Source organism: Nannobrachium achirus, assembly GCF_963921795.1.
Source record: "Nannobrachium achirus genome assembly, chromosome: 18".
Taxonomy (NCBI): domain Eukaryota; kingdom Metazoa; phylum Chordata; class Actinopteri; order Myctophiformes; family Myctophidae; genus Nannobrachium; species Nannobrachium achirus.
The window spans coordinates 14,624,462-14,637,667 of NC_137825.1; the positions used below are offsets into that span (position 1 = coordinate 14,624,462).

At 45.0% G+C, this 13,206-nt stretch overlaps 1 protein-coding gene across 1 annotated transcript; it reads left to right on the forward strand.

Moving 5' to 3' along the window:
* Positions 1–2,302: 2,302 nt before the first annotated feature.
* Positions 2,303–10,631, forward strand: LOC308302901 (voltage-gated potassium channel regulatory subunit KCNG3-like; the record flags this gene model as incomplete). The annotated part of the gene is made up of 4 exons (XM_080747219.1): positions 2,303–2,997; positions 7,918–8,107; positions 9,652–9,927; positions 10,446–10,631. 4 exons carry the CDS (start codon positions 2,303–2,305, stop codon positions 10,629–10,631), a joined length of 1,347 nt encoding a protein of 448 aa, XP_080603345.1.
* Between the last annotated feature and the right edge of the window lie 2,575 nt (positions 10,632–13,206).

The following is a 13,206-nucleotide window of genomic DNA, read 5'->3' on the forward strand; positions in this document are numbered from 1 at the left end:
TATCTACTTTTATTAGAAATAGGCCTACAAAACAGTAGACAAACAGAAAGTAGACATACAAAACAGAAAAAGTACAAAACTATGGCACCACCTCTTTAAAATGCCAAGTTTGCCAACTAGCAGTTGAATCAGTTGGAATTATGTTTGTTGGCGAGCCACCTTCATCACAAAGAAACATCACAAAGGAAAAACATTTTGGTTAAAGGAGTGAAATTACTTATTTTCAGATCAACTTTATTGTCACATCACAGGTGGGTGAACTGAACTGGGCACTTGGAGAGGTGACCTAGACAACTGGGAACTAGGGACATGTGGGAACTTGGAGAGGTGGGCACCTGGACAACTGGGCACTAGGGACATGTGGGCACTTGGAGAGGTGACCTAGACAACTGGGAACTAGGGACATGTGGGAACTTGGAGAGGTGGGCACCTGGACAACTGGGCACTAGGGACATGTGGGCACTTGGAGAGGTGACCTAGACAACTGGATACTAAGGACATGTGGGAACTTGGAGAGGTGGGCACCTGGACTACTGGGCACTAGGGACATGTGGGCACTTGCAGAAGTGCCCACATGTCTATCTACTTTTATTAGAAATAGGCCTACAAAACAGTAGACAAACAGAAAGTAGACATACAAAACAGAAAAAGTACAAAACTATGGCACCACCTCTTTAAAATGCCAAGTTTGCCAACTAGCAGTTGAATCAGTTGGAATTATGTTTGTTGGCGAGCCACCTTCATCACAAAGAAACATCACAAAGGAAAAACATTTTGGTTAAAGGAGTGAAATTACTTATTTTCAGATCAACTTTATTGTCACATCACAGGTGGGTGAAAAGTGCTTTTTCTTTTTTTGCAAGTTCTATCCTTTTATTATTTCCATAGGAAAAAAGAAGAAGAAGAAATGTGTGTGTGTGTGTGTGTGTGTGTGTGTGTGTGTGTGTGTGTGTGCGTGCGCGTGTGTGTGTGTGTGTGTGTGTGTGTGTGTGTGTGTGTGTGTGTGTGTGTGTGTGTGTTCACTGATACAAGGTATTTTAATAGGATTTAAACCCAAAAGTACCATGCTGTTTGGGGTGCTTTTTACTCAATATTCAAATAGAGAAGAAGAGAAGAGAGAAGACAGATCAATCAAAGGCAACAGTAATAATTTGATGACCGGTGGAGTCAAAGAGTCTCCTACGTCTCCTGTTGACCGATGACCCGGGTTATCAAGTTATTGTCTCAATGCGACAAAAACAAACAAAGTAAATTAATTCATAGGGTGTGTAATTGATAGATTTTCCTATAAGTTCTAAAGCTCTACCCTGCTTTCAGTGTTTTGTTTTGTCAGACTTGTTTTTGTCCACATTTAATTAGCCCTAATTGTATGCCTACACACATTTCTTATTTTTGTCGACGCAGCCGCTTTGAATTGAACTGAATTGAATTGAGAGAGAGATAGAGAGAGAGAGAGAGAGAGAGAGAGAGAGAGAGAGAGAGAGAGAGAGGGGGAGGGAGGGAGGGAGGGAGGGAGAGAGGGGCGTATTTGTTACATTTGAATTGATTGTTTTTATAGCCTACAAGTACTTTCATTACTTTGGGTCTTTGGCTATGCTGAAAAGGCTAATGTTTTTTCCAGTCTTGTAATTCATCACCTTTTTTTTATATGCGCGTAAATGTGGAGACGCGTGTGCACAATGCACATCATCATGAGTGCGTGACATCACTAGGATTGGCAATCCCCTCCCGGTTGGGGTGGAGGAGAGGGAGAGAGTTTCATCTCATCTGACTGCACTGACTGCATGCACTGCAAGAGAAGAGGAGAGGAGGAGGAGAGAGAGCTAGGCTATACTTTTTTGTTACCACCGCGCTCTGACTTGACTGGTGCGGTGTCCTAGATAGATAGATACCTTTATTATCCCAAGGGGGAAATTCAGTAAATTCAGTCCTCTTGGATCAACAACTTGGTAGAACAATGGATCTCACACAGTGGGGCAAGAGACCACTTTTTCTCTTTTTGCTTGATTGCATATTTAGGGTGTGAGAAACAGACGTTTCGGCTCTCTAGCCTTCCTCAGTGTATCTGGAACTCAAGAGGAGAGAGAAGAGGAGAGACCATTCGGTTGTCCATCCAGACAGACGCAGACTGGATGGATCCATCATCCTTCCGCAAAAGAGCTGTTTCAAAGTTGTGCCTCGATCAGAGCTGTTCTGGAAGCGGGTACCACAGTACCGGGCCGCCCGGGGGAAGGAGTTCGGAGCGGAGTTTTTGGGTTACACACACAACACAACACAACACAACACATCAAAGGGGTAAACAATGAAGTTCGGTAAGAGCATCTGTGTGCTGAACGTCGGGGGGACCCGCTACGCCTTCACCCGCGACGTGATCCGGGACTTCCCCCTGCGGCGCGTCAGCCGGCTGCACGCGTGCGCCTCGGAGCGCGAGGTGCTGGAGCTCTGCGACGACTACGACCGCGAGCGCAACGAGTTCTTCTTCGACCGCCACGCGCAGGCCTTCGTCTTCATCATGCTCTACGTGCGCTCGGGGAAGCTGCGCTTCGTGCCCGGCGTGTGCGAGCTGTCCTTCTACACGGAGATGCTCTACTGGGGGCTGGAGAGCGCGCACCTGGACTTCTGCTGCCAGAAGCGCCTGGACGAGCGCATGAACCAGATTGGCCTGGACGGCCTCTCCGAGGAGGACCTGGACCTCCGGGTCTCGGCCGACGAGTCCCTGATAAGCGCCGGTGTTATATCCACCAGTGCCACCGACGTGCACGTTGGGAACAGCGGTGGCACCACCGACGCCACCGCGGCCACGGTGGACTCCTCCTCGAGACGCGCGCGGTGGATGGAGATGGTGCGCAGGACGTTCGAGGAGCCCAACTCGTCCGTCGTGGCGCAGCTCCTCGCCTCGGTGTCCGTGATCTTTGTCATCGTCTCCATGGTGATGCTGTGCGTCAGCACCCTGCCGGACTGGGACACGGCCAAGCGCAACACCGTGGAGGAACACAGGTAGGAATATGAATATGATACATATTCATTATGTTATGTGCTGCTGTGTTTCTCAAACTTTTCCATGTCAGTTTGAATCAGTCATTGTCCACGGACTCCATTACGGGTCCATAAATTTGGTTCCATTAGGCTACACTGACCTCAGAGTTACAGACCTGTTTATGGTCCATTTGGGGCCTATACATAACTAACGATCAATAATAGCTGGGCACCTCCTGTAACACCCAGTTTAAAAGGACCCCTGGGGGTCCCCGGACTCGACTTTTTGAGAACCACAGGGTAATCAAAGCCCGAGCTTGAACCGTGCGTAACATGGGGTTGAGAGTAGGCCTATCTGTGACGCGCGTGTTGAGAGAGTGATCCAGTTTCAATTTGGACATGATTTCTCCCAGGATCCTTTTATCAATTCCAATTGAGGATTTCCTGCTTTGGGGAGTGCATGGGGACTCCGACCAAACAAATCCACTGTGACGCGCCATCGATTCAGCCTGCATCATGGCGAGAGTTCATATTGACCACAACAAGCTATAGGACCTGCACACTTCACACAGACAAGACAATCAGGAGCTCTCACCTGATTAGATCGATAACCAATCAACATTACCAATAAAAACAAGTGTGGGCTGATCATTGTCTTTGAGAGCTAGTCGTTATCGCTCTCGCTTTCTGTCTCTTTGATGTATCATTTATGGAATGGATTTATTATTCATGTCTTGGGAGTTTCAAAACAATTCGTGCTGTCTGCTGTTGTGATGAAAGAATACAAACCTGCCTGTTACAATGTTGGTCACTCAATTTTGACAATGACATCAACGGCCTCAAGCCTCAACCCATTTTGAAAGGAAATTGGAAAAAGAAAATTGGTTGACTGGAAGTGAAAAACAACTCTTGCCTTTCTCATTTTGTGGATACACTGGCCACTGCCTGCTGTCCTCACTGTAAGACTCATGGGCAATATATCGATTCTATATATTGATATCCAACCCATTCTCACCCCCTTTGCTTCACCCTCCCGACGCCGTGTCTTTCTTTCCTTTGCTTCACCCCTGTGAAGATTTGGGAGTGACTATTGCCTAGACGGAGACGGAGAGTTTTTGGACGAGACAGAGTCTTAGTACGCATGCGCCGACTTCTGTTTACTGGAAGATTTTTCACTGACAGCCGTCACGGGGAATCAAACCCCGGTCTCTGGATTTGTATCTCTATGCTCTACCGACTGAGCTAACGAGAGTGACTGGGAGGTACCTTTTTTTTTGTGCTTTTATCTTTGACAAAACGTGAAATGATAACGTAGTCCCTTCTTTGAGCCACATTCGGAGGCGGAAGCAGTCCCCTGGTCAAGATTTACTATTCTGTCCATAACGGCACGTAATTCGGTAACGCGGCTGAGTCGGCTCATGCGGCGTTCCCACCGCTCGTCGCGGCAACTCGGCTCGCTATCGCTCGCCTCGGTGGCGACTCACGGGGGTCATCGCCGCCTGAGACGGCGCTGCTCCGTCGTTTATAGTGGCGTGAACGGTAGCGACGGGTGGCTGGTAAACCAAGAAGCCTTCAGAGCGTATCGAATCCCGCATCAGGAACTACTTTTTTTTCTTTCTTCTTAGACCACCCAATGCGTCTAACCCTTGAGACATTAGGCAATCCGTCCGCGTCTATGGTGAGAAGCATTCGGTATTTAAGATCGCGTCAGTTGTATGACGCAATAGGGGTGAGAACCTGTTGCGATATCAGGGTATGAGACTATCATTTGAGATTTTGCATATCATAATGTAGAATCAGAACCAACATTAATGTCACATCACATGATTACAAGCAACATGGGTGAAATTCTTAATTGTGCAGGCCCATCAATAGGCCTACAGTTAAAATAAGTAGAATAGAATAGAAGTAGAATCAAATGCATTGGTTCGAAGAAAATCAAACCTTGGTTCGAAGTGAAGCGGTGAATTTTTATTCTATGTGTTCTAATCTAGAGCTATGAAATCTGTGTTCAAAGCACTTTCTATGTGCTTTGGTTCTATATTTTTATGAATTCTGAATGAATGAATGATTTTGTCTGGAGGGCCAAATTGGCATGTGAAGCTTGACCAATCCTCAATTGGTCAAGCATGCACGGGACATGTACGGGACAGACAAAATTGACCAATCAGATGGGACAGACATGTACGGGACAGACAAAGCCACACCTTGGAAGCAGCTTTCACCGCTTCAAAAAGTGGCTAGTGTGCATAACAATTTAAGAGTCATGAATGTATGTAAAGGAGAGTCCATTTAAAACAGATCAGATCAGTCTTGTGTATTAAACTCAGTTCAGTTCAGTGTGCAGTGGCCTCAGGCTTATAGCTCTCATTCAGCAGTCTAATAAAAATAAAAACTGTTTGTGAGTCTGCTTTTACTGCTCCCGATGCTCCTGTATTGTTTGCCTGGCCTGTTTGAACAGACCATGGCTATATTATTATAGAGTGATATGGCACTGATTGATTGATTGAATAGCCTACTTAAAGAGGTGGTGCCATAGTTTTGTACCTTTTCTGTTTTTCATGTGTCTAGGAGGTTGAAAGTACATCATTGGAACCCCTGGTGTGGTTTTTATGAGCAATTATGTATTCTCTTGGTATTTGTTTGTTTTCTCTTGGAGGCTGCCACCTTGTGGTAAAAAGTGTCAGTTAAAAAACAAAGATACTTTTACATCACAGAATCAACTCCTCCCCAAATTACCATTCACCCAACACTGTGGGGTGTGGCTAACTTCAGCTGGGTCACCAGTCACCATGACATCCATGCATACTTAATGAACTGGGGGTGTGGCCACATAAAAACCCAATTTTAACTCTTTCTGTATACGTTTTTGGAAAATATCTTCCTCTAGTATAATCATAATACCTGATAATCATGTTTTAGAGGGGGAAAAAATCATGGCACCACCTCTTTAATTAGACAGAAATGTAAACAGCATGAAATGTGGTACAGTCAGACATTAAGGCTTAAAGGATAACACAAAAAGTCCTTGGGGCTTGTTTGCATTGTGGTCCTATCAAGAGTTGTCTTTTCCTAGTTTTAATTACTTATACCTCATTTTCTATTTCAAAAACTTAAAGGAGTAGTTCACCCCCTAATGACTTTTTTTCTATTGATTACTCACACAATGGAGACTTGAGTTCAATATTCTTTTTTTTTTTTGTCGCTTTCCTAAGACAACATTTTGATTATAGTAAATGTACCCCCATTGATTCCAGATCCCAAATGCATTTGGGTCCCCATCCGTAATCAAGGGGGGTAAATTTACTATAATCCATTTTTTTTTTCTTCTTAGGAATGCGTCATACTCAAGTCTCCATGGCGTGAGTAATCAGTAGAGAAAAATACATTTTGGGGGTGAACTACTCCTTTAAGAAAAGGCCAAACGTTTCTGATTGACAAGCTCACCGTACGTTGAGCATCGTGAGACAGATCTGCATTTTTTTTAAAGCTCGGCTCCCTGAGTACAAAGTAAAACCTCAGCATCTGAGGATTTTTCCAAGGAAGTGGTTTTCCTCCGAGAGCCTTTCTCTATCTATATATGGCTGGGTTATGTTCGCTGAGGCATAGTTCCGTATTGGACCTGTCACTGTTGTTAGGAAACTGATGCGTTGTTTATACCTAGGGCCAAAAGGCAATCCTATTTACTCGCTCTGTTTGTGGTACCATTCCAACAGGTGATGTCATTTCTCTCTGTTCTTCCATAATTTGTTTATGTTTAATTGTGCGGTCAGGGCTCTCCCGAGGCTCTCGGCGCTGTTTGTTTGGCCCCGTCGTTTCTCAGTCAAATCAACTCCCTCTAATTTGGTTCTGTTTCTCTTAATTGCCCCTGGCGGCGCTAATCACCGTGCCTCTCATTTGCGTCATACTCACAACAACTCTCTGGGTTTCAACATCTCTCTCTCCCTCTCCGTTCATTTCATTTCCTGTTATTCATTTGTCTTCTTCCCCCCTGCTATCTCTACTCCTGTCTTTGCTTGTTCTTGTCCATCTACAATGTGATAACCATGTATGTCACACATATCTACATATACAGTACATCAAAAATAAGCCTATAACGACATGCCCAAAATGGTGACGCCAGGCTGAAAGTGCAGTGGTTTTCTTTCTCCCCTCTTTTCTTCCACTGTTATTTTTTCCAAGTAATGATATACAGTCTCTCATACCATCCATATCTCTCTTTAGCCTCCCACCCTAAAGTAATCCCTGATCCCTGTGTGTTTATCCAAACTGTCCAGCCTGCAGGATAGTGGAGGCAAACGATACAGGAGCATCGGGAGTATAGTAGACCAGACTTCAGAATGGTTTTTCATTTATCAGCGATTATAGACTGCTGAATTAGACTGCTGAAGAGCTAAGCCTGGTGTCCCTTTACAGACTAATTGAACTGTGTTTCAATGGTCTTTTGCATGACATAGTCTTTATTAAAATTCACTTTAGATACATTCTTAATTTATTATTATGCAGATCAGTTGGGGAGGCAGTTGCTCAGGGCTAGAGAAACCGTCTTAGAACAAGGAGGGTTCCCGGAGGGGTCCCAGTTCGATCCCAGGCTCCCAAAGAGTTAGTGTCATAGAGTCCTTGAGCAAGACTCTGGACCCCTAGTTGCTCCCGATGAGCAGGTTGGTGCCTTGAATGGTTTCCTCTGCCTTCAGTGTATGAATGTGTGTGTGAATGGGTGAATGTAATAATGCACAATCTCTGTAAAAGCGCCTTGGATGAAGGCGCTATATAAATGCACCGTTTACCATGTATGTTATGTGTCTTCTCTACCCTTTTACTCTTTCTGCAGAATCTGCACAAACAAGAATTTCACCCATAATACCTGTAATGTGCTGTGACAAATAAAGATTGAAATCCCTGATCCCTGTGTGTTTATCCTAACCCTGTCCACCCTTGCAGGATAGTGGAGGCGGTCTGCATCGGCTGGTTCACGGCAGAGTGCTCCATGCGCTTCCTGGTCGCCCGAGACAAGTGGGAGTTCCTCCGGCGGCCGCTGAACATCATCGACGTGGTCGCCATCACGCCGTACTACGTCACCATGGCGCTGGCCCGGGCGGGGCTGCCGGGCGCCGGCCTCGGCGTGGCCGGGGTGTGTTGAAGTTCTTTATTGGGAATAAACCCTTGAAATGAACCATGTCGTTTTCAAGGGCATCCACAAGTTACGGAAAAATACATATCTGTAGAGAACAGAGCAAACAAAACAAAACACTACAGCACAAAACAAAACTAAGTATGAACACGACAAATCAAACAACATCAACCAGGGGGAACACAAAACAAAGATACAACAAAACACAGAACATATGAATCATTGCGTCAAAAGATCTGTTATACTGTGAATTAGCGAAAGCATGAACAGGTAATCTCAAAGTAAGAGGACAGCGCAGTTTTAAATAGTTGAAAGGAGGTTATTGACCGAATATGAATAGGAAGATTGTTCCATTCAGAAGGAGCTTTAAATCTAAAGGAGCTTTTGCCAACTGATTTAAATACATTAGATGGAATTTTAGTCTGTACACAGCGTCTCAGTTGGTGATTAGAGGTGATTGATTGACTGACTTATTTATTGACATATTGGCATTATGAAAACACTTGCATAAAATAGCCCAAAAGGATGAACACAAGAAAGCTTGCAGGCTTATTTCCAAAGATCGTTTGATAACGATGATATATAAAAGTGATATATCTCTGCGATATTACAAATAGGGCATAGTTATGAAAAGGTACTGTTTTCGTTTAGCCATATTTTGTGCGTGTCCTTTGAGGCAATGGATTTAAGACTTTTAGGAAGCCCATTCCTCATAACAGCTGCTGAGTATAGGCACGTACCCTCGCCCGTACGGCTATTAAATATGTATGGTACAAAGTCTGTAGAACTACCTCTGGTGTACGACACTTGGGTAGCTCACTGTTTGCAATTCTGTGAACCAAACACATTTTCGTGTGCTATACTCGACACGACTCGAAGCCACTTTAGGATAAGAAAATTGGCAGGTAGAAGATGGTTTCTGGGATGAAGTCTAAGGCAGTGGTTCTTAACCTTTTCAGGCCGCAAATATTAATCATATTTTTATTTTAACTGCCCCCCCCCCCCCCCCCCCCCCCCCCTAACCTGTCCTGAGTTGAGGCAATACATTTTGTATAACACAGTTCTATTGTGAAAGCAGATGTTGCGAGGCGTTGTGAGCATGTAGATCGACTAATGTTTGGTATGATTAATGGTGAAATGATGACGTTTCTTCTTTTGGAACAAACAAAATAGCAAAAAAAGTCTTGTATAAAACAAGACAAAAATAGTTTCCTAGTGGTTTTGGAGAGAAACTAAAAGTAGACAAAATATATGTTTATTGGTATGACCATGACCAATCTGGCTAGCCATCGTCACGAAAAGGGACCGCCCACTTGTCCCTTTTCTGTGCCATCATTGACTCTGTCTCGAGAGATTGGACCATGACAGGCCACATACACATGCTGTAGGGTTAATTTGTTATTTATGTTGGTTTATTTACTGTTGAGTGAGAAAACAATGTTGCACGTTAAGTTAATCATCTGGGGACCCCCCAAAATCAAACCCACAGGTTGAGAACCACTGATCTAATCATTTTGTGATCCCCCCCCCCACACCCCGGGCAGGTGACCCTGCGCGTGCTGCGGATGATGCGCGTCTTCTGGCTGATGAAGCTGGCTCGCCACTTCCTGGGCCTGCAGACGCTGGGGCTGACGCTGCGCCGCTGCTACCGCGAGATGGTGATGCTGCTGGTGTTCATGTTCGTGGCCATGGCCATCTACAGCGCCCTGGCCCAGCTCCTGGAGCACGGCCTGGACCTGGGGCCCCCCGGGCAGCCGCGCAACCCCGACTACGCCAGCATCCCGGCCGCCTCCTGGTGGGTCATCATCTCCATGACCACGGTTAGTCAGGGAAATATTATCAGAATAATAATGTGAAATCTATGGGAATAAATTCCTTACCAAGAAATGTCTTCGCCAATGTGTTTGTACAGGTGTCTAGTAGTAACACATTTAACAAAGTTTGAAATTCAAAATTCCTATGGGAAATATTTGACAGCTGCTTAAAGTTTGGGTCCCATTCACTTGTAACTCAAACATTTGCTTCTGGGTGGTCAACATATTTTGAGATGGGGCATCATGGGAGCACATGTAATTTTGGTGGTCCTTGACATGCAAAAGTTTGAGAACCACTGATTTAGAAGAAGGACTTAGAAGACATTTATAGAATCGGGTCAAAAATATTTAAAGACTTGTACAAAATGTTAACGATTTTTCTGTGCGCTTGTATTTTTTCTGTGAGCTTGTATATCTGCTATCTTTTAATAGTTAAAGCATAAATAATGGTTAAAGTGGTTCAAATCTAAAGTGACACAGATTTGCGTTCAGACCTTAACAGGCTTAATATCCTCTGACTATAGGTGGGCTACGGCGACGTGTACCCGATTACGGTGGGCGGGCGGATGCTGGGCGGCGTGTGCGTGGTGAGCGGCATCGTTCTCCTGGCGCTGCCCATCACCTTCATCTACCACAGCTTCGTGCAGTGCTACGCCGAGCTCAAGATCCGCTCGGTCAGGGACGCGCGCAGCAGCCCTGCCCTGCTGTGAGGAGCCCTGCTTATATACGCGCACAACACAAGAGGAGATATCACAAGACCTGTGTGTGGAGGAGACGGATCGCTCAGTGTGAAACAGTTCTAGCACTGCACTGTTTCCTTTGCCTGAGGCCTGCTGAGCTGTTTTTGTATTTTTGGCCAGTTTGGTTCCTCCTATACGCCTGCAGTGCTCGCCATCAACCAGCCCCTTTTACCCCAGCATGCCCTGGGTGGAGATTCATGAACAGAGCAGAGGACGCGGTGAAAAATGCACAAATGACAATCAAGAATAAGCACACACTGGCAGTCCAGTCAAACCGGGCTGTCCACACAAACCCGATGTTGACATTGCACTCCCCCGTTGATTGCATTGGAGGAGGGGACGATTTCGCTTCTCTCTGTCCAACCACGACTGGTTTGTATGCGTGCCTGTTATGTCTGCCTGACACTTTTGTCTGTTTACCCGTCTCTCGCTTGTCTTTCAATCCGTCTGTCCCGGGAGCTTCGCACCCAGATGGCACAATTTACACAAGAGTGATGTGCACCCCCAGATGCACCGTTGCAACAAGGCCCCTTAAACCCTGGCAAATTGAATGAGTGAGAGCAAAGTGGGCACAAAGAGGGAGAGCGCGGCTGGGGCGAGACAAGGGAATAAGCCTGGCGATAATGGAATACGGAGACGCAAGAGAGTGAGAAGAAAATAGATTCGGAGGGACAAAGAACATGACACGGCGTGCAACAAAGGGATGATGGAGACGAAATGACGGTGACGGCAACTGACAAAAGGCCGGCGCGCGACACATAAAAGGAGTGTGCAAAGACAAATAATCATGAGGCTCAGAGTGTTGTGTCTGCGCATCTCCACTTGGGAGTGTCGACAGAATACCAGGAATGATGTGTTTCTGTTGTCTCCACGGCAACCTACTGTATTCCTCCAATTGACCTGTCAATCAGCCGCATGATGCCGGCGATTTGATTTGTGTGCACACACACACTCACTCACCCACACGCATCGTGGCTGCTGTGTGCCGTGTTGCGCTCCCACTCTTAACACGTGCTCTTCAAACAATTGCAAAGTGAGAACACACACCTACACAAATGTGCACGCACGCACGCACGCACGCACGCACACACGCACACACACACACACACACACACACACACACACACACATTTTCATTTCCACATCAATCAATACAAGCATACAACGGACCTAAATAGTATTGTTCTAACGGATATCGAGTTCATCAGTCACATGCATTTGTGTGCACAATGTAACCACACTGTTGCATCCACACAAGATGGCAGCAGCGACGGATGAACAAAATTCACTTAGGTTTGTAGGCAACTCTGATCGCTGAAACCAGACACATTGTCCAGACTACTCTCTCTCTCTCTCTCTCTCTCCACAATATCACATTGCACAATACAAGACTTTCACCACAGCAGTTACAATGGGAGTGTATTTTTAGATCCTTAGAGAACTGAGCACAAGCCTTCATCTACTGACATTTTGTGTGACTACACATGCACAAATACACACACGCACACGCATCTACGGGCACAATGCTACTGAATTTGGTGATTCAGTCGCCTTCACACTGTGTAGCCTTGGTGATCTGAGCTGTTTGAAAGTGATGTATTGAACAAGGCAAAGAAGTCGGCATGTCTCCCACACAACAGTCTTTCATGGCCAACACTCACACCACCAAGGCCAATAATGTCTTTTGTCAGTTGTGAATTAGGGGTGTGCGATATGGAAAAATACAATATCACAAGATTTTCCAAGCTGTATCACGATACACAATCTTATCACCATTATTTTTCATGTTGTTGTTGTTTTTTTTTTAAGTTACTTAACAGTACAACCACCTACAAAGTAACAAAAACTAAAAGAAAATGGGAGTAAAAGACCATTTAGGCCAGCGGTCCTCAAAGTGGGGTTCCTTTTGGGAGGTCTAACATTTACCCTTACAAGTATGTAACTATGAAAGTGTACAAATGGAACCAAATGGACCCTTACAGGTCCATTTGGTTTCATTTGTACACTGTCAGAGTTAAGGGAAGACCTTGACATTTTAAAGTTCGAGAACTACTGATTTAGACAAAAATGCAGGTTTATGGATTCTGCAATGAATCTCTGTATTAACAATTCAACAGAATTCTTTTATAAGGCTCCCTCAGTGTATCATGATATATACGATATCTCTGAAAAGGAGTATCGTGGAGACATTGTATCATCTCAACGATATTCATCACCATATCGCCCACCCCTATTGTGAATTGATTGTAATATATGAAAAGTAAGTTCCAAGGAGATTGGAACATTTAACCACTTAAGCCCTATTTTATACAAGATCGAGTGACGCGGGTGTCGCGCTACAAAAACGGCAACGCCAAATGTTTACTGAATTTTCACCAAATGTTGGCATACATTTTCCTGAATGTTTGCCTATTGTGCCCGTTGCGGTTCATATGTGACTGAAGAAGCGGACTCTCTTTCATTCTCAATCTGCTTTTAAATATTTTCACGTCTATATTTGTTGTGTGCTCTGCAGTCGTCCTTGGGATAGCAGACAGCATTCACC